At 35.8% G+C, this 19,512-nt stretch overlaps 2 protein-coding genes across 2 annotated transcripts in view; one reads left to right on the forward strand and one right to left on the reverse strand.

Annotated features, from left to right (window-relative positions):
• The first annotated feature begins 1,310 nt into the window (after window positions 1–1,310).
• LOC137237907 (glutathione S-transferase 1-1) lies at window positions 1,311–12,498 on the forward strand. Its single transcript, XM_067762263.1, has 2 exons — window positions 1,311–1,433; window positions 11,738–12,498. Exon 2 carries the CDS (start codon window positions 11,764–11,766, stop codon window positions 12,391–12,393), a length of 630 nt encoding a protein of 209 aa, XP_067618364.1. The 5' UTR covers window positions 1,311–1,433; window positions 11,738–11,763; the 3' UTR covers window positions 12,394–12,498.
• Window positions 11,555–19,512, reverse strand: part of Cad89D (cadherin-89D) — a 104,933-nt gene continuing 96,975 nt past the window's right edge. The window contains exons 12-14 of the mRNA XM_067768005.1: window positions 17,992–18,126; window positions 13,207–13,464; window positions 11,555–13,031 (exon numbers count right to left, since the gene is read on the reverse strand). Coding sequence (XP_067624106.1) covers window positions 12,713–13,031; window positions 13,207–13,464; window positions 17,992–18,126 — 712 coding nt within the window. The 3' untranslated portion in view covers window positions 11,555–12,712. The remainder of the gene's footprint in view (window positions 13,032–13,206; window positions 13,465–17,991; window positions 18,127–19,512) is intronic.

Consider the following 19,512-nt stretch of genomic DNA (forward strand, 5'->3'; position numbering starts at 1 on the left):
TAATTGTCTGATCAACGCCCTAGATTGATAAGGAGTGTGATGACTAGTACCTAGGACCTACCTAATTATTTGCTAGCTTTTAGTATAATTATTACTTAATGTAAGTATTGTTTTCAATAAAACCGTTTAACTTAAAATTTTTTTTTTATTATTTTTTTATTGCACAACTTTGGCCACTTCGCTACATTGTGGTAAGTTATAATTATCGTGATAGAACAAAACAAAATAACTTATTCGATCTCAAAACCTAACCAAACTCAGTAAGTTCTTCTTATTAAACTTTGCCCAGCTTAATGCATTATACATTTTCATTTTCATGAAGGGTATAAAATATAAAATTTTGTTCATTGTGAGTATACTTTTACATATAATTGTTGATTGTTTAAGCAAAGAGATGAGTTTTAAAGGCACACTGAGCAATCTAAGGCTTAGTGCATGAATGTGTGCGAGTATTTAAATATATAATATAAAGTCTGGGTTACCATTCTCGAAAAAACTTTTCCCCTTATTCATGAAAAATAAAAAAAATGTTTAATTAAGCTCTTATAATTGAATATTTGAATGGAAATGTAATTTTAAAAAGCTTTATAAACCCTTTAAATTTTTTATGAATATGAGGGCTTATGTTCAAATTATTTCTAAATATTTAAATGGCATTGGGCTTTTATTGTACAGTCCATATGCGGCATACTTAGACAAAAATTTATAAGAGTCATCGCTCGCGACATGCCCATGGTATAAAGATAGTGTGCATAAATAACCGAAGGTCCTCTTCAAGTGACGAGGAAACTAACATAAAGCTCTTTAGAAAAACTTTATTAAACAGGGGCGTGTCTCAGCAAAAATAATTCCGCCTTTTGAAAGAAAAGTGGAAAAAAAGCAGAACACCTCAAATAAATAACCACAATCTCCCCTGATGTATAAACAAATTTAGTACATAAATAAACTGGGAGCCTTAGCAGAAGTCTATGTTATCGAAGCCACTCTTATAAAACAGAGACCTAAAATGTACAAAAAGTGATTGTAAAAAGTAAATAACATAAGTTAAACCCATAGCTTTTGTGACAAAAAAAATTATATTTTTACTTACAATCTTTCTATAGGTCTCCTAAGATACGCTTTTATTAATGATTTCGATCAGATACGGCCTTTTTAACGGAATGTGTGAGATACGTCCTTGTTAACAAAACTTTTATGCGGATAGGTCGAAATAAGAACAATACGAAATATATGGCGGCTCACAATATCTGCAATATTACAAAGTTGGTAACCCTAGATACATATGTAACATTTTTGCGTTCTATAAAAGTGCCGGCCGCTTTTATTTCCAAGCTTAAATTTTCTACTATAAAAGAGAAACAACTCGAACGGCTTGATCAGTTGTTAATAAGTCGTTGAAGCTTTAAATTGCCAATTTTGTTTTCATCGTAAAGGTAAGTTGGGAAAAACTTAGTAAAAGCGGATATTCATACCTACATAAATATATGCATACCCACATATTGGTGTACATAAATAGTGCTGTAAAGTTCATAAATAAGTTCAGCTTAATCCATAATATCAAAGGGAAATGTGTTTTTTGTGATTGTGAGCGGTTTTGTGTAATAAACCTGTAAATGCAAACATTTATTCTGACAAGCTGGTATGCAACTATTGTACTATAGAAAAAATATAGTGAAAAAAAATGGTTAACTAAAAATGTCAAGTTCCATTAAAAAACGTAACTTAGTGAAAACTACACACCATTGTCGATCATTGTGGATAAAACAAGTGTGATATCCGTAAACTGCCTGACAGGATTTTCAAGATGGCTACTTTTTAGCGTTTTGGCAGCGTTTTGACCCGATGTTCAATATGGCGGCGCATAGGGCGGGCTATCTTCAGCGGCGGATAGAAACGGATACAGGATGAAATCACTATAGGCATAGGTGATCCATTCTATTTGTAATTTTGACAGCTATGCAGAAGATATCACAATGTCGTCGATGTTCCAAACTACCATCATAAAAAAAAAAAACGAGGTATAACCGTTTTCTCTTCAGGTCAGCCATGACTTTTTTATTGAAGTTTTTGCGCAATATAAAATTTAGAAATCAATCTCAGAACAAAAGGAAATCAAAAAAATTAACAAAGTAAAATATTCAAATTTGTTTTTGTTTGACAAAAAAAATAAATATGTATGTGTACAGTTCAGAAGTTTGAAATTTTTTTCTATGCGGAAAAACGCTAATGACGTTTTTATCATGGAAATTATAGATGGGGGTTTCCACGTCAATTGCTCCATCCAAAAACTTGATATCTTCAATATTAACAAAAGTGGGTCTAAAGTTTTTAAAAAATTTAAATTGACACTTCATTTGGTCCCTTCTATTTGACAGTTAATATACCCAATGTTGTTATTCATTTCACCAAATTTCGTAAAAACTGCAGATATCAAGTTTTTCAATTGGGAACACTTCACGTGAAACGCCCCATAGTGTTTCGCACATCTAGGTGTACATAAATTCCCATCAACTAATACAAACCCTAGGAAAAAATCTTACTAATGAATATATTTTCTTGAAATTCAGTATAGTTATCGTATAGTTCTTCTGCAACCAGCTTGATATTTGGGAGCCTTTCTTTCTGGAAAGTGAACCAGGATGGTGCTATTTGTTTGAAATTTGTCATTTAGGTAGACACTGTTGGTAACTTTATAACTCAAGATCGGATGAACCAATTTCAAAAATCAAGGCTACGTTAATTTCGTAAAAGGTTTGTAAGTATAAGGTCCCAGAATGTCTCTTCACAGTATGGGTATCGATGTGGTGATGAGGGCTAAGAAGAGAGCGAGAGGGAAAGTGAGAGTTATACAAAAGGTCATAGGATGAAAAAGAGTGGGGAGAATTGGAGAAGGAGAGAAAAAAATAGAGAAAGGATGAAAATTAGAGAGAGGAGAGGGAGAGGTAAGGAAGTAGAGGAGCCTAGAGAAGGGAAGTGAATGAAGAAAGATGTGGGAAGGCTGAGGGAAAGGAATTTATTGGGAGTATAAGAGAGAAACATTCAGAGTGAAGAAGAAGATATGTACATGGAATAAGGTATGGACAAGAATAAGAAGAACAAGTAAGAACGGGACTGTCTTCGGCTGTGCCGAAGACCTCATACCATTCACAATTGAATCTGAGCAATAATGAATTGAAACTTTAAAAAGTTATAAAATCTGAATAATCGGTTGTATGGGATATACATATAATATATACATATACGACAGATCTTGATGATTTTTTTAGATAATAATATACACAGTATTTGTGAGTATCTGAAGAAATGTCAAGCATTTAGCGGTTAAAATGAAGAGGAAATTACGTTAAACCTATTATCTGAACAATCGGTTGTATGGGATACATATTTTTTTAGACAACATTGTATGACTTATGTCTTATGTGAGATTTTACGGGTGGTATATGCTATAGTGGTCCGATCCGGTCGGTTCCGACGAATGATTAAGCGGTCAGCTAAATATGCCCGCTCACAAAATTTCATCAAGATATCTCAAAAATTGAGGTATAGGTTTGCGTCCAAACATACAGACATACGGACAGATAGACAGGCGGTCATGGATAAATAAACTCAGCGCATCATCCTGATCATTTAGGTTTCCTTACAGGTGAACCTATTTCTCCTCCTTTAAGGAGGATCATTTCATGAAAGATTTAAAAATGGAAGATATAGTAGAGGAGAATTGGAAAGAGAGTGAAGACAACAATATCTGCCGGGTACTCTAGTATTTTCAGAAAACATTCAAATAAAATGTATTAAATCACAAAATAAAGTATTTCTCTCAAACCGTTACGACGATAATTTTGAGAGTTAATAACTTTGCCCATATTTTTTCTGAAAAACGGTAACTAAAACAAATGCCAATCTAGAACTTGTTTGTAAATACAGATATTACAAAAAAGATCGGTATTGTTTGGAAGTTTTCCAAACATGGCCACCGTCCTTTTTTATTTATTCATCGATCAGGTAATGGGTACCGTGTATATAAAAAGAACCAGAAATCAAGTGAATTTTGATCCTATATTAAGAGTAGATTATCAAAATTAAGACTAGAAGAATGTGCGACGAGGTGCTACTTTTACTTTTTGTACTTTATAGTCAAAGTGTGGGGGGCGTGGCAATTTTCTACAATAAGTGGAGGTTCCATTATGAACTATCGTGAAATTTCAACAGGATAAGTACTTTTGACCGCGCTTATATGGGACGACGACACTGTGCGCCGCATTGATTAAAAATGCCATAAAACCTGTTCAGAAAATGTTACAGCGAGAAAAAATAATTTGAGTTGATTGACCGCAGAGCCTTGGAAAATAACGGAGTGGCTAATGTGCATCAAGTTGTTTTATCGTTTGAACAACGCGATTCCAAAAAAAGTAATAAAACAGCAAAATAAATAAAGGAAAAAGAATGAATGAAATCAAACATGCATTGGGCTGAATCATAATTTGAGTGAATAGAAAATAACTACATACTTATTATATACATACTTACTTACTATGGATGTCAGTTCTGTGTATTTTTATATCACGAAAATTTCGGAATTTCGGGATTTGTATTTTTCTACTAACATTTATACAAATTATTTAAAAAAGTTGTACTTAAACACAATGAAATTATATCTGAGTATACTCTTGCTATGTTTATAGTACAAGGATGTAGTAAACTTTTAGCCAAATTGTTAAGAGTTATTTGATCTAATCTTTTGTTTACTTGTGGCTCCCATTTTGGAAAACCACGTTTGCGAAGATTTGCCAATCTGTACTTAAGTTGTCTCAGACTCAAAAATGAGTCACTTAACTTTAGGCTGGTTTTTTCTCTATTTAGAGTATTTTAACGAATTTAGGGAAATCCTGATTATTAAGCACCTTCTGCTAACGTTCTTATCGCTGAACTGTCGAATAAATAACTCCAATATTCAGTATTGCAAATGTTCTTTATTAGACTACTTTGAGAGTAGTACAATTATACTTCACCTCACAATAGCGTGTTTAAATCAAACTGATTCGTTATTACGCAGCTTGCGCTGCTTTTATTCTCTCTGTTGCCTCGTACGCATATTTCTCCAAAGGTCTGGACGTCTCGCTTTCTAGAACTCTGGTATCTCCTGCTTGGTAATCAGTTATATGCGTTTGTATGTGTGAGTAAGAACTTCGGCTCATGACCACATGTGCGTGTGTGAGATACCTCTTCACTTCGATTTGCTGGTTATGTGTCTGCATGTACTTCTCGTCGCTTGTATGTGTGTAAATGATGATTGAAGTGTTCATGTATTAGTGTTTTTGTTATTGCGTGATTATTTACTAACAGCTTAGTGATGTCAACATTCGCCACAGTATGAAAAATGAAAAATAGAAATACAGTCATTATGTCTGTGTGCTATTTGAACCGCCACTGGGTTTCGTAAAACAGAAAAAGAAACAACTGCTTAGCAAGTAAGTCTACCGCAACACACCAGTTAACATTGCCAAAATAAGATTGGCTGTCGCACTTCAACAGTGCTGGGCAGGCCTCCAGGAACTTGAGAGAAACCCCTAATCTTGAAGTGGAATATGACATCCTCCCATTTGCAAGTGAATGCAACTATTGTACTTCAGTATTGAATAGCTCATTTGTCTTATAGATTTGGAACCGATACTGTGAATATCGCGTCTTTTAGGTTAGACGGGATCGGGATCCTGATGCTTGTAGAGCCATACTGGAAACTAGTACTGTATCGATGCTTTGCATTTCATATCTTAGGCGACTATTTCTTGTATCTCAGTTCAGTTAAAAAAACACATAGTTACGATATAGGCAGCACCTTCAACAAATACTCACAGAGAAAGCTCTGGAAAAAACTAACCTCCAGACATGTTTTATGATTGGATTTTATTCAAAGGCTTGCTGGGAAAGACCACTTCCGAGTTTACAAATGAGTCGAATCGAATTCAATAAAAAGAAAAATATGTTTGATATACTAATATTCATTAGAGAATACGAAAATAGTGGTGAGAACTTTTGTCAAATTTCGCAAATAAATTCTTTTTTTTTATTTATTTTTTATTTATAGTTTGGGCAAAAATGTCTATGAATTTTGTTACTGAAGCTATGCAGATCATTTTAGTCAAACAAAATACAAGTTATAGGTCTCTCAAAATCCGCATTCATTTTTGTCAATTATTTCTCCTAAGAGTGTTTTATATTTTCTTTGTTAGCTTCAGTTTTTAATATGGAAGAAAATTTAAAACTTTCTCCTGAAATAATTTCTCAAATATCGGTGCGAATTTCGAGATATCTCTAACTTAAGGCTTGGTTTCCTCCAAAAGCGATGCGTTATGTCACGACCGCTAAAGAGCGGCCGGTATACTCACCTTTTTCAGCGGCACTGCTTTGCTGGAAACTACGAACAGTTACGGCAAACGATTCGCAAAATTTAATTCTGCATTTTTGCGTGGTTTTTTTTAGTTTATTTTAATATTTAAATAAACCCCAGCCAGCATTTTTTGAAATTTTTATACTCAGTTGAGCAGAGCTCACAGAGTATATTAAGTTTGATTGGATAACGGTTGGTTGTACATATATAAAGGAATCGAGATAGATATAGACTTCCATATATCAAAATAATCAGGATCCAGAAAAAATTTGATTGAGCCATGTCCGTCCGTCCGTCCGTCCGTCCGTCCGTCCGTCCGTTAACACGATAACTTGAGTAAATTTTGAGGTATCTTGATGAAATTTGGTATGTAGGTTCCTGAGCACTCATCTCAGATCGCTGTTTAAAATGAACGATATCGGACTATAACCACGCCCACTTTTTCGATATCGAAAATTTCGAAAAACCGAAAAAATGCGATAATTCATTGCCAAAGGCGGTTAAAGCGATGAAACTTGGTAGATGGGTTGACGTTATGACGCAGAATAGAAAATTAGTAAGATTTTGGACAATGGGCGTGGCACCGCCCACTTTTACAAGAAGGTAATTTAAAAGTTTTGCAAGCTGTAATTTGGCAGTCGTTGAAGATATCATGATGAAATTTGGCAGGAACGTTACTACTATTACTATATATGTGCTAAATAAAAATTAGCAAAATTGGATGAAGAACACGCCCACTTTTTAAAAAAAATTTTTTTTAAATTCAAATTTTAACAAAAAATTTAATATCTTTACTGTATATAAGTAAATTAAGTCAAAATTCAACTCCAGTAATGATATGATGCAACAAAATACAAAAATAAAAGAAAATTTCAAAATGGGCGTGGCTCCGCCCATTTTCATTTAGTGTGTCTAGAATACTTTTAATGCCATAAGTCGAACAAAAATTTACCAATCCTTTTGAAATTTGGTAGGAGCATAGATTCTATGACGTTAACTGTCCTCTGTGAAAATGGGCGAAATCGGTGGAAGCCACGCCCAGTTTTTATACACAGCCCACCGTCTGTCCTTCCGCTCGGCCGTTAACACAATAACTTGAGCAAAAACCGATATATCTTTACTAAACTTAGCCCACGTACTTATCTGAACTCACTTTATCTTGGTATAAAAAATGGCCGAAATCCGACCATAACCACGCCCACTTTATCGATATCGAAAATTACGAAAAATTAAAAAAATGCCATAATTCTATACCAAATACGAAAAAAGGGATGAAACATGGTAACTGGATTGGTTTATTGACGCAAAATATAACTTTGGAAAAAACTTTGTAAAATGGGTGTGACACCTACCATATTAAGTAGAAGAAAATGAAAAAGTTCTACAAGGCGAAATCAACAGCCCTTGGAATCTTGGCAGGAATACTGTTAGTGTTATTGAATATATAAATAAATTAGCAGTACCCGACAGATGATTTTCTGGATCACCTGATCCACATTTGGTCGATATCGCGAGAACGCCTTCACATATACATCTAAGGGCCACTCGCTTTTAAAACCCTCATCAATACCTTTAATTTGATATCCATATCGTACAAACACATTCTAGAGTCAACCCTGGTCCACCCTAATGGCGATATCTCGAAAAGGCGTGCACCTAAAGACCTAATGCCCACTCCCTCTTAAAATGCTCAGTAACACCTTTCGTTTGATACCCATATCGTAAAAACATTCTAGAGTCACCCCTGGCCCACCCTAATGGCGATATCTCGGAAAGGCGTCCACCTATAGACCTAATGTCCACTCCCTCTTAAAATGCTCAGTAACACCTTTCCTTTGATACCCATATCGTACAAACATTCTAGAGTCACCCCTGGCCCACCCTAATGGCGATATCTCGAAAAGGCGTCCACCTATAGACCTAATGCCCACTCCCTCTTAAAATGCTCAGTAACACCTTTCGTTTGATACCCATATCGTACAAACATTCTAGAGTCACCCCTGGCCCACCCTAATGGCGATATCTCGAAAAGGCGTCTACCTATAGACCTAATGCCCACTCCCTCTTAAAATGCTCAGTAACACCTTTCGTTTGATACCCATATCGTACAAACATTCTAGAGTCACCCTTGGTCAACCTTTATGGCGATATCTCGAAAAGGCGTCCACCTATAGAACTGAGGATTACTCCCTTTTAAAATACTCATTACCACCTTTCATTTGATACCCATATCGTACAAACACATTCTAGAGTCACCCTGGCCCACCCTAATGGCGATATCTCGAAAAGGCGCCCACCTATAGACCTAATGCCCACTTTCTCTTAAAGTGCTCAGTAACACCTTTCGTTTGATACCCATATCGTACAAACATTCTAGAGTCACCCCTGGCCCACCCTAATGGCGATATCTCGAAAAGGCGTCCACCTATAGACCTAGTGCCCACTCCCTCTTAAAATGCTCAGTAACACCTTTCGTTTGATACCCATATCGTAAAAACATTCTAGAGTCACCCTTGGTCCACCTTTATGGCGTTATCTCGAAAAGGCGTCTACCTATAGAACTAAGGATTGCTCCCTTTTAAAATACTCATTACCACCTTTCATTTGATACCCATATCGTACAAACACATTCCAGAGTCACCCCTGGCCCACCCTAATGGCGATATCTCGAAAAGGCGTCCACCTATGGACCTAATGCCCACTCCCTCTTAAAATGCTCAGTAACACCTTTCGTTTGATACCCATATCGTACAAACACATTCTAGAGTCACCCCTGGCCCACCCTAATGGCGACATTTCGAAAAGGCGTCCACCTATAGACCTAATGCCCACTCCCTCTTAAAACGCTCAGTAACACCTTTCATTTGATTCCCATATCGTACAACTAGAGACACCCCTGGTCCACCTTTATGGCGATATCTCGAAACGGCGTCCACCTAGGGAACTAAGGATCACTCCTTTTCAAAATACTCATTAACAGCTTTCATTTGATACCCATATCGTACAAACATATTCTAGAGTCACCCCTGGTCCACCTTTATGGGGATTTCTCGAAAAGGCGTTCACCTATAGAACTAAAGCGCATTCCCTTTTAAAATACTCATTATCACCTTTCATTTGATACCCATATCGTACAAACACATTCTAGAGTCAGCCCTGGTCCACCTTTATGGCGATATCCCTAAATGGCGTCCATCCATAGAACTATGGCCTACTCTCTCTTAAAATACTCTTTAATACCTTCCATTTGATACACATGTCATACAACCACATTCCAGGGTTACCCTAGGTTCATTTTTCTACATGGTGATTTTCCTTATTTTGTCTCCATAGCTCTCAACTGAGTATGTAATGTTCGGTTACACCCGAACTTAGCCTTCCTTACTTGTTGATCATAAAATATTCAAATATCATACCCCAAGATGATTGAAAGCGTTCAAATTTAAAGGTATTTTCTATTCGAAAATTAATGTATCGTCGGGAGAAAAATGTACCATAAATGTGATCATTTTTGATTCATGTTTCGAAACGCTTTTTATTCATATTTGACATATATGTAATACTCCTATATTGCTAATAGAAAATGCTCGCATTGTGTTTTGCATTCGAAATCAAAACAAGACAGCCTGTAAAATTTTTGTGATTGTAGAAGCATAAGTGTGACAAGAAAAAATTTAAATTTAGGTACATTCGATTATTATATAAATAAAAAAAAATTTTATATATTTTTCTAACTTCATGATTGAAAAAATGTGTGCACGTGAAAAAAAAAAAAGATTTTCAGTGAAAAGTAAAATTTTAACAAGTATAAAATTTTTTGTTCAGTCAACAAAGATAGTCGGAAAAGATTCCGAAAGCTGATTGAAAAATGATTATAAATTTTTGATCACCTAAAGTAAACACATTTGATTCAAATATTATTCCAAAATGTGATTGGAAAACAATATTCAGTTTTAGATCAACAAAAGTATTCATATTTGATTATTTCTTTTGTTCGAGTGGGACGTACAAGAAGAAAATTTTATTTCAAAAATTTTAATTTTTTTATAGATAATTTTAACTATATGACAAAATGTTAACCGCTTTGACAATAGCGGTGGCAAAAAACGGTGTTTAACGAGTTTCTTGACGGCCGTAATATTTTATGTTCTGCCGCTATATTACGTTACGGTGAACTTCACCGTCTTCTTAGTTTCCACATAAATACTTTTACACTGCAAGGTTTTATAACGGCACCGCTTTCGAGAAAACCAAGCCTTTAGACTACAAATGATGGGGTAACAAAACTGTATACCCATAAATATTCAGAAAAGTTAAAAAAAGATCGAAATTTTCGTAAAGTTTTCCCATATTTTCGCATTTCTTCGAAAAATTTTTTTAGATTAATAGTTTGGATAGCTTACAAAATTCATAAAAGTTTTTTTTTTTAATTATTGAAAAAAAAAAGAATCTAATGGACGAAATTTTATAAAAATTGCTGTTTTCGTGTTCGCTGTTGTACATAAGTTATAAAATACTTTAATCTAAAACTTTTCTTAGCGAAGGCACTTATTATATGCGAGCCCTAAATAAATTTGTCTTGCAGATATAAATAGATAAAATAAAAATAAATAAATGTAAGGCGCGATAACCTCCGAAGAGATCTAAGGCCGAGCTTCTCTTCCAATTTGCGTCGTGCTCCTCTTGATTTTCCATACAAATTGAACGGACTACGAACGGCATCTGCAAGGCAGATGAGTTTTCACTGAGAGCTTTTCATGGCAGAAATACACCCGGAGCGCTTGCCAAACACTGCCGAGGGGCGACCCCGCTTAGACAAATTTTCTTCTAATTGAAAAACCTTATGTCTAAAATTTTGATGTTGCTTTGCCCGAAGTGTGAACCCAGGGCATACGGTGTGGTACGCGAAGCACGCTACCATCACACCACGGATATATATATAAGGGTGGAAACACAACTTTTTAGGAAAATTCTGATGCTAATTTTGGCTTTAGCGCATAAAAATACACGAGAATACACGGGTTTACAAAGAAAATATACCTTCTAGTTGTTGCGAAAAGAAGAAAATACCTAAGCCATGACATTTAGTTATGTCGGGATTGCCATATACAGTACCGAAAATAGCGTGATAATGAAAATAGTCATCGCTGATATTAAGAAATCTAATTGTTTTTTTCAAGGTTTTAGCTGAAAGCCAAATGCATGCTATTATGTATTTTTTTATCAGTCTTTTAATCAAACCTTGGCCTAATACATTAACGTAATAAACATACATATGTATGTATGAATTTGTTTACTTACTTACATTTACATAAACAACTAAAAATGTGTACATTTTTTTAATTGCAGCAAACATAAATACACCAAGTACAAACATGGATTTCTATTACACAGCTGGTTCTGCCCCTTGCCGATCGGTTATAATGACCGCAAAAGCGCTTGGTCTCAACTTAAATAAGAAACCAATGAATCTTATGGCTGGCGAGCACATGAAACCAGAATATCTTAAACTAAATCCACAACACACTATTCCTACGCTGGTCGACAATGGTTTCCCACTTTGGGAATCACGCGCAATTATGGTCTATTTGGCTGAGAAATATGGCAAAGATGATACGCTATATCCTAAATGCCCCAAAAAGAAAGCAGTTATCAATCAACGTTTATATTTCGATATGGGTACACTTTATAAGAGCTTCGCTGACTATTATTACCCACAATTATTTGCCAAAGCACCTGCTGATCCAGAGTTGTACAAGAAAATTGAATCAGCTTTTGACCTGCTAAATACTTTCCTCGAAGGACACAAGTATGTAGCTGGTGATGCACTTACCTTAGCCGATCTTTCTATACTTGCGACAGTGTCCACTTTTGAAGTAGCCGGATTTGATTTTAGTAAGTATGCTAATGTGGCCAAATGGTATGCCAATGTCAAGAAATCTGCACCAGGCGCCGATGAGAATTGGGAGGGTTGTTTAGAGTTCAAGGCGAAGTTCTTCAGCTGAATTTGAGGCTAATTAGTGTGTAGTTTTTTTTTTAATGTTTATATTGAGTATTAAATATATTGAATCAATGTATTATTTTAATAAATTTTATACTAACACATTAAATGTTTTATTTATTTAAATATTTTTTTGGTTAAATTCGTATTTATTGCTCTTCCTTTTGCTCCTTTTTGAAATACTCTTATAACAGGTACTTTTCGCTTAAATTTTAAAGCTAACTACATATACAAAAACAATTTTACAAGTACGCATATAATTTTTAATTTAAATACATATTTATAGAATATGCAATATATACATATACGTATATATAAAAATCTTAATAAATCGAACTAGATTTCTCAAAATCTATGGGACGTCGAAAGGATTGCTCTAAATTGTGTAAGCGCTCTTCTAAATCGTTCATTGAGTTGCGTAATATATGACCACGAGGTCGTAGCGAAATTTGCGGCGAATTCTGCACCAAATCATCTTTAACCCCGGAGAAAGAATGACGCACACATGAATGTTTTTCAAATTTGGTATTTTGATAGTCGTGTCGTTGGTGATCGCACTGCGAGTTGTGCATGTCGTGTGGGTTACGACAATTGGATGCCACTAATGGTTCCTCGTTCTTGAGTGAATCCTCATAGTTATCACTATTGCGATGAGTACAAAGCAAAGTACGAGAAAAATAGTAATTAGGCAATATTATAGAAACAAAATTTCGTTTACGAAAAACATTTTTATAGCACGAATAAACTTTAAAGTTTACATAACAAAATGGCCATAAGTAGTATATTAGAATAGCATAGTTGCCAATTTTCATTTTACCTGCTGTCATTTCCCATTGTTGCAGTTACACTACCGCCACTACCACTTGTATTGTTGTTGCTGCTATCCTTGTGCTTGTGCTTAGCATGTCGCGGGCAGAGTAAGTCTAATTTATTTAAACTCTGTGAATTACCCGAACTGGTTTTGAATGAATCCGGCGAAGTTTCATACAACTCACGACTGCTGAGAAAATCTACACCAGAGTCTTGGCCGTGCGAATGTAATGAAAACATGGAGGCATCATAACCGTTGGGAGAGCTAATAAAATTGATATAAATGTATTATAGAAATCATGATACAAAACGTGTTGTATAGATATAAGGGTGTGGTGTGATGGTAGCGTGCTCCGCCTACTACACCGAAGATCCTGGGTTCACGCCTCGGAAAAAGCAACATCAAAAACTTTAGAAACAAGTTTTTTCAATTAGAAGAACATTTTTCTAAGCGGGGTCAACCGTCGGCAGTGTTTGGCAAGCACTCCGAGTGTATTTCTTCCATGAAAGCTCATCTGCCTTGCAGATGCCGTTCGGAGTCGGCATTAAGCAAGTAGGTCCCATCCCGCCAATTTGTAGGAAAAAAAGTAGGAACACGACGCAAATTTATTTATTTATTTCGAATAGAAAGTTATATAATTGTTCCTTTGCTAGTTTTCGAATCGTTTTCATATGTCTTTGGACATCTCAATCAAGTGCCCTACTCAATACGCTATGAAACTCAAAAAACATATTTGCTGTATATTTTTTTTACATGTATATACAAATGCGTTAAAACTTTACGTGAACTGCCAACATGGTGGAAAAACCAGGTGAAGTAAGCCGTCAATTGTCTCGCTCTAAATTCTTCTTTGTTCTGTCATTCGGCTATCTGAAAATTTTTCACCAATGTTGTCCCCGATAAAGTGTTGTTTTTGCATTTTTCAGGAGTAAAATATGGCTGTTTTAGTACTTTTTTTCAGGTGAGTATGTAATGTTCGGTTACATCCGAACTTAGCCTTCCTGACTTGTTTTCACATAAACCACATGGTAGGTGAATATCGATGGACCTTTACTGGATTTAATTACATAGATTCATCATTTGGGTATGTTTGGTGTTGGCTTCCATAAGTAAGGCCGTGCTAAGCTATTACGTACATATTTTCGATGTTTCCATTATTATACAAATTAAAACAAATTATTTGTATCCACGACATATCCAACAAGGATTTTCGCCTGTGCAGCGCTACGAATACTGAAGACTTTCAAGAAATGTTTTTGTGATTCCTGCATCAAGAACACCAAAACTGGCGAATTACACCTTATTTAAGTAAAAACCCGGCCGGTTGGCAGAGAGAAGAAGTGACTGGCGCGCTTTGTTGGACGGCCATAACCGTTTAAACGATTAAACGCCAATTAAGTATGTAAGTAAGTATGTAAGATAAGAGGAATGTTACAGTTTGGATTGTAGTTTAGAATAAATGAATCCGGCTCGATCGGATCAGCATCTTCTGGTTTTAGGCCGACTGCCGCGAGGCTATTATATCCCCTGTCATATTTTAGGAATTAATAACTTGGTAGCATTAATTAAACAACATGAATTCAACTGTCAAGAGCTTTTCGGGGATCTTCTGATCAAGTTTGTATGATATGTATATTAGAAAGGCATAGGTTTTACTTCCGACTGTCAACGACAAACAACAGAGCATATGGAAATAATATGGATTTTTAGGGATGAAAATACATTTAAAAGTATTACGATCTCTTCCAAGTGTGACTGTAAAACCTTTCATTAACCCCATTTAGGTGTGCAAAGTTACTACAGTTCAACTAACATAACACCTCTCCCTTTTATTTGCGGTTTTTCGATGAAAGCTTCAACTGCAGTTGAAGTTGAGGTCAGCTTACTTTAGACGCATTGTTGAATTTTACTGCTCATCACAGTTTAAGTTTTTTATTTTTATTCCATGACAAAAGTAATATAAGCTCGCACTGGCCCTGTGTATCTCTTTTTGCCCTGGCTGACTGATATACTGAAAAAAAAAAACAGTTTCTGTAATGGCTTTCGTAGAAAGGCTTTTCTTTTTCCACTCCTATTTTTTAAAAGCGGGTATAAATTGTACGCTCTTCTGACCGTTGAAAATACATCCCTACCGTTTCAGATAGCGCACATCTTTTGTCTTTTTTTATTTACTTCACCTGGTGATTCCACCATGTACTGCCAAGTGCACAACTTTATCTACACTTATGAAATTGTTGCGCAGAAAATTTGTACTGCTAAATTTCAGTTGAAACTGAAATGTGTCTCTCCATTTTATCTCTACACCATTCTCTACTTCTATGACAGAAACGTATGTGTGTCTACGATTCATTGCATTCATATACACTATGACCAAGAGAGGTGCGTGTCTCCGCTATTAAGCACAACCCGTTTTGTACCGAGTTATTTAACCACTGCCGCGAGTCCTCAATAATTTCCTCTAGACGAGTCTCTTAAACATTATTTAAGTGATGATAACACAAGTTTACAAATTCAGGTCAACTTCTGGATCTGAGTAGATAAGAACGATTCTTTACTATATTTGATATGCTGAATTCGAATCTTCATTCAGTTTTTTAAGATTGATTCTAGTTTCCGAGTTCTCGCATGATAGCACCTTTGTGCTGTTATGGTAGCTTTTAAATAGTGGCACTGCTTGATAAGTCATTTAAACTGTAACTGTAAAACAATATAAGTGATTAGAGCAAATTAAAATGCAGAGACAGTGTTGCAAAGTGTTTTTGTTACGTTTGTGGTTGTTATATGATTAAAACAAGTAGCAAAATAATAACAAATGCGCTCGAAGATGCGTATCTGCACTACTTTGGTTTCAGAAAAGCAAACACTCATAAGTCATGGATACCGAAATTTATTTCAACACGTAATTGGTATCTTAACAGGGACGCAATCTGGATTTAACAAATTTTGTTGTTTTATATGCTTGTGGGATAGCCGCGCAACTGGACATCATTATGTGAGAAAAGAATGGCAAAGACGTACTCAATATGAGCCTGGACAGCAAAACGTCTCCGCTGAACCACTTGTAAATCCACAAGACATTTTCCTGCCATCTCTTCACATTAAACTAGGCCTTATAAAGAACTTCTTCAAAGCATTAAACCGTGAAGGAGCGGCTTTTCAGTACTTAGTCAAGTTGTTTCCTAAATTGTCATATGCAAAAATCAAAGAAGGAATATTTGTCGGATCTGATATTAGAAAATTAATGGCTGATAAAACATTCACAAAATGTTTAACACCCGATGAAACAGCCGGATGGGCATCTTTTCAAAATATCGTTCACCACTTTCTTGGTAATCACAAATCCCCTTATTTTAAGGAAATTATTGGCGATATGTTGGAAAATTATCGAAAGATTGGAGCTACAATGTCTCTAATGATGCATTTTCTGCATTCCCATCTCGATTTTTTCCCCGAAAACTTGGGTGATACGAGCGACGAGCAAGGAGACCAAGGACACCAAGATCTAGCCAACATTGGAATGACGATACCAAGGATTTTGGGATGAAGGCATGATGAGCGACTACTGTTGGACTCTAATACGCGAAACAGGTACTAAACAATACAAAAGGCAAAGTTCCACCAATCTTCGTTTCTGATTTGTTACTTTTAAGTTAATAAAATAAATATTATTTGACAAAAACCTTTAAAAATGAATTTATTGACTATATTAAAACCCAGAATCAGCCTTAAAAAACGGAATGAAGAATCGGATTCAGCGTCATAAATTGTCTTAAAAACCACTTTTAATTGCCTAGATCCAAAACCGCGTATACTTGTGTAATAGATGCATATACATGTAAAAAAACCCTATTGTATAACTCGATATATCAGAGAGTATGTTCAAAATTTTCCTTAAATTTGTGGTGAGTTTTATAAAAAAATAGTTACTCTAATCTGTAAAAAAATGCTTTTAGGAAAAGTTTTCTTACTATAAAATGCGGGTGGCTCCGCTTCGTCTTACGTTGACGTTACGAATTTTTTCCATAGACGTTCTGCAAAGTTTTTTGCTCATTCATGTAACTTTAGATCTTTAAATAGTTTGGTCTTGGAATCCCAATTATAAGATAATGAGTATCAGCAAAGTAAAGGAAGATCACGGTTATCTTTAACCAGTCGAAAGTTTTACAATGCTGTGTAAGAAATAAGCCAACGCAGTTTCGTTTCAAAGCTTCTAGCTTCCTGTTTACGTGGTGTTGGATAAAAGGACGGGCACATGGGTGAAGTGATCTTAAATAGGTAAATAGGAACTTTTATACTTTTGCTTCATCTTTATTATTTGAATATGCTATTGTAAAGTTATGACATACGGTATCCAAGAAACCTGCGTCTCAAAGTACCAGTTATTGATTTTTATTTACAAAACCGCCTAGTTTACGGGTATTCTGACTGGACACGGCCTTCTGGTCAGTGATAGCAGATGTAGGAAATGCGGTTGGAAATGCTGCGCTTGCCAGCCTAATGCTCCAGCTATTAGGAGTTATATAACTATCAGATCTAGAAACAGCAAGTGGTTCTAGGAAGCTTCTAGTATTTGCTATGATGACGGAGTTATTTCATAACATAGGTCCTGTTTTTCATAGGGGTTTTCTGTTTGGTCGTTAAATAAACTTCTGTATGTAAGGTCCTCATGGACCCAATCGCCTAGTTTTTACACACTATTAAAAGAATTTGGATTAATTCACGATCAACTGCCATATCTATATATAATTTGTTTTATTACTATTTTTAAGTATTGCTTTGTTTTATACTTACATATTGTTCACCGGTTGGCTTGGGTTGTATTTGAGTACAAATGGCGATGTAGTGGTATCGTTGTCCAATGTGGCCAAGCGATTAGCTGTCACAGATTTTGGAAGTGGCACATCAATGTATTCACGTGGTCGTTGGCTGTGAATTGAAAAAAACACAACCTTGAGTTTTCACAAGCAATTTGATGTATTAGTTTAATATATTTCAATAAACCAAAGCAATTTGAACAGACTAAATTTCGAGTATGTGGAAGCATAACGCGCGATCACCTTCTTAAACATCCACCTCTTACAGCAGTAAGACAAAGGAAATGAAGAACTCTTAAAGAAACAAAAGCTGTGTTTCTTTTTTACATGTATATACATATGCACTTAAACTTTATATGGACTGCTAGGTATGTAAATTTATCTTAACTTATGAAATTGTTGCGCAGAAAATTAGCACTGCCAAATTTCAGTATGCATTATACTCAGTTGCAACTGAAATGTGTCTCTCCATTTTATCTCTACACTCGTCTCCACTTCGATGACCGAATATAGTGTGAGTTCACGAATCATCGCAACCGATCTAGCTATAGGTTATACACCCTGCCAACAGAACTGCGTGTCTCCGCTATTCAGTACACCCTGTATTGTAGCGAGTTTTTTAGCACGGCTCCGAGCCTTCAATAATTGCAGCTAAATATGTCTCCCAAACATTATCTAAGTAATGATAAGCGTGTTTTTTACCGCACTGCGAAAGTTCCCTGAAAGCTGCAGAGTAGAAAGAGGAGGGAGGTAGTGGAAAGATGGCAAGAATAGGGAACAGAGCGGAAGGAGTGGTTGACAAGCCACAGTGAGGTTGCAAGGGGACTTTTGTTTACTCGGAGAAACCAAAGCGACCTTATTCTATGAGAGGGCTTTAAATGGGGCGCTAATCGATTGCAACGTGCCAATAAGCCGATGTTGATTGAAAAATGGAAATGTAATGTCAGACAACCTGGCATTAGTGCAAGAACAGCAGTTGAAGGAGGAAAACTTCACTGCTGCTGCGAGGCTTACAGCTAAACCTCCAACATTGTGAACTAGCGCCGAGCAAACTCCTTCTTATACTTAAGAAGGATTCGTTTCATGCTGATACGGGATGGAGGAAACATTTCTTTGTTCAGCGCACTTGGTCCCAGCGTAGGTACTGGCAGCCTTAGATAGTTTCTTAAGAAATGAACAGTCTCAAATATGACTTTGCTCCAGATACTCTAAAGCTGGCGCGTTTTGATTTGAAAACTGATAGAGTCCACTTTAGTTCCTCACTTTATATGGCTATGAAAGTTCTCTTCGGTAACTTTTCTTCTTTTGCTACTAATATCAAGTTCTATGTAACAATCGGGTAATTTTGGTTTTAAAGATACATACATATGTATCTCCAATCAACCTTCGCTTAACGGGTCGAAATAAACTGGTTAGACTTTAGTGGAGTAGACTCGCAAAGTCGCCAGGCGCTGTACACCACATTTTTTGTATAAGTATGTGGGTACACGACTACAAA

The sequence above is a fragment of the Eurosta solidaginis genome, chromosome 1 (genome assembly GCF_040869045.1).
Source record: "Eurosta solidaginis isolate ZX-2024a chromosome 1, ASM4086904v1, whole genome shotgun sequence".
Lineage (NCBI taxonomy): Eukaryota > Metazoa > Arthropoda > Insecta > Diptera > Tephritidae > Eurosta > Eurosta solidaginis.

Excerpts from the sequence above, each read along its gene's own strand:
- LOC137237907 (XM_067762263.1), top strand. The coding sequence starts at position 11,764 with ATGGATTTCTATTACACAGCTGGTTCTGCCCCTTGCCGATCGGTTATA.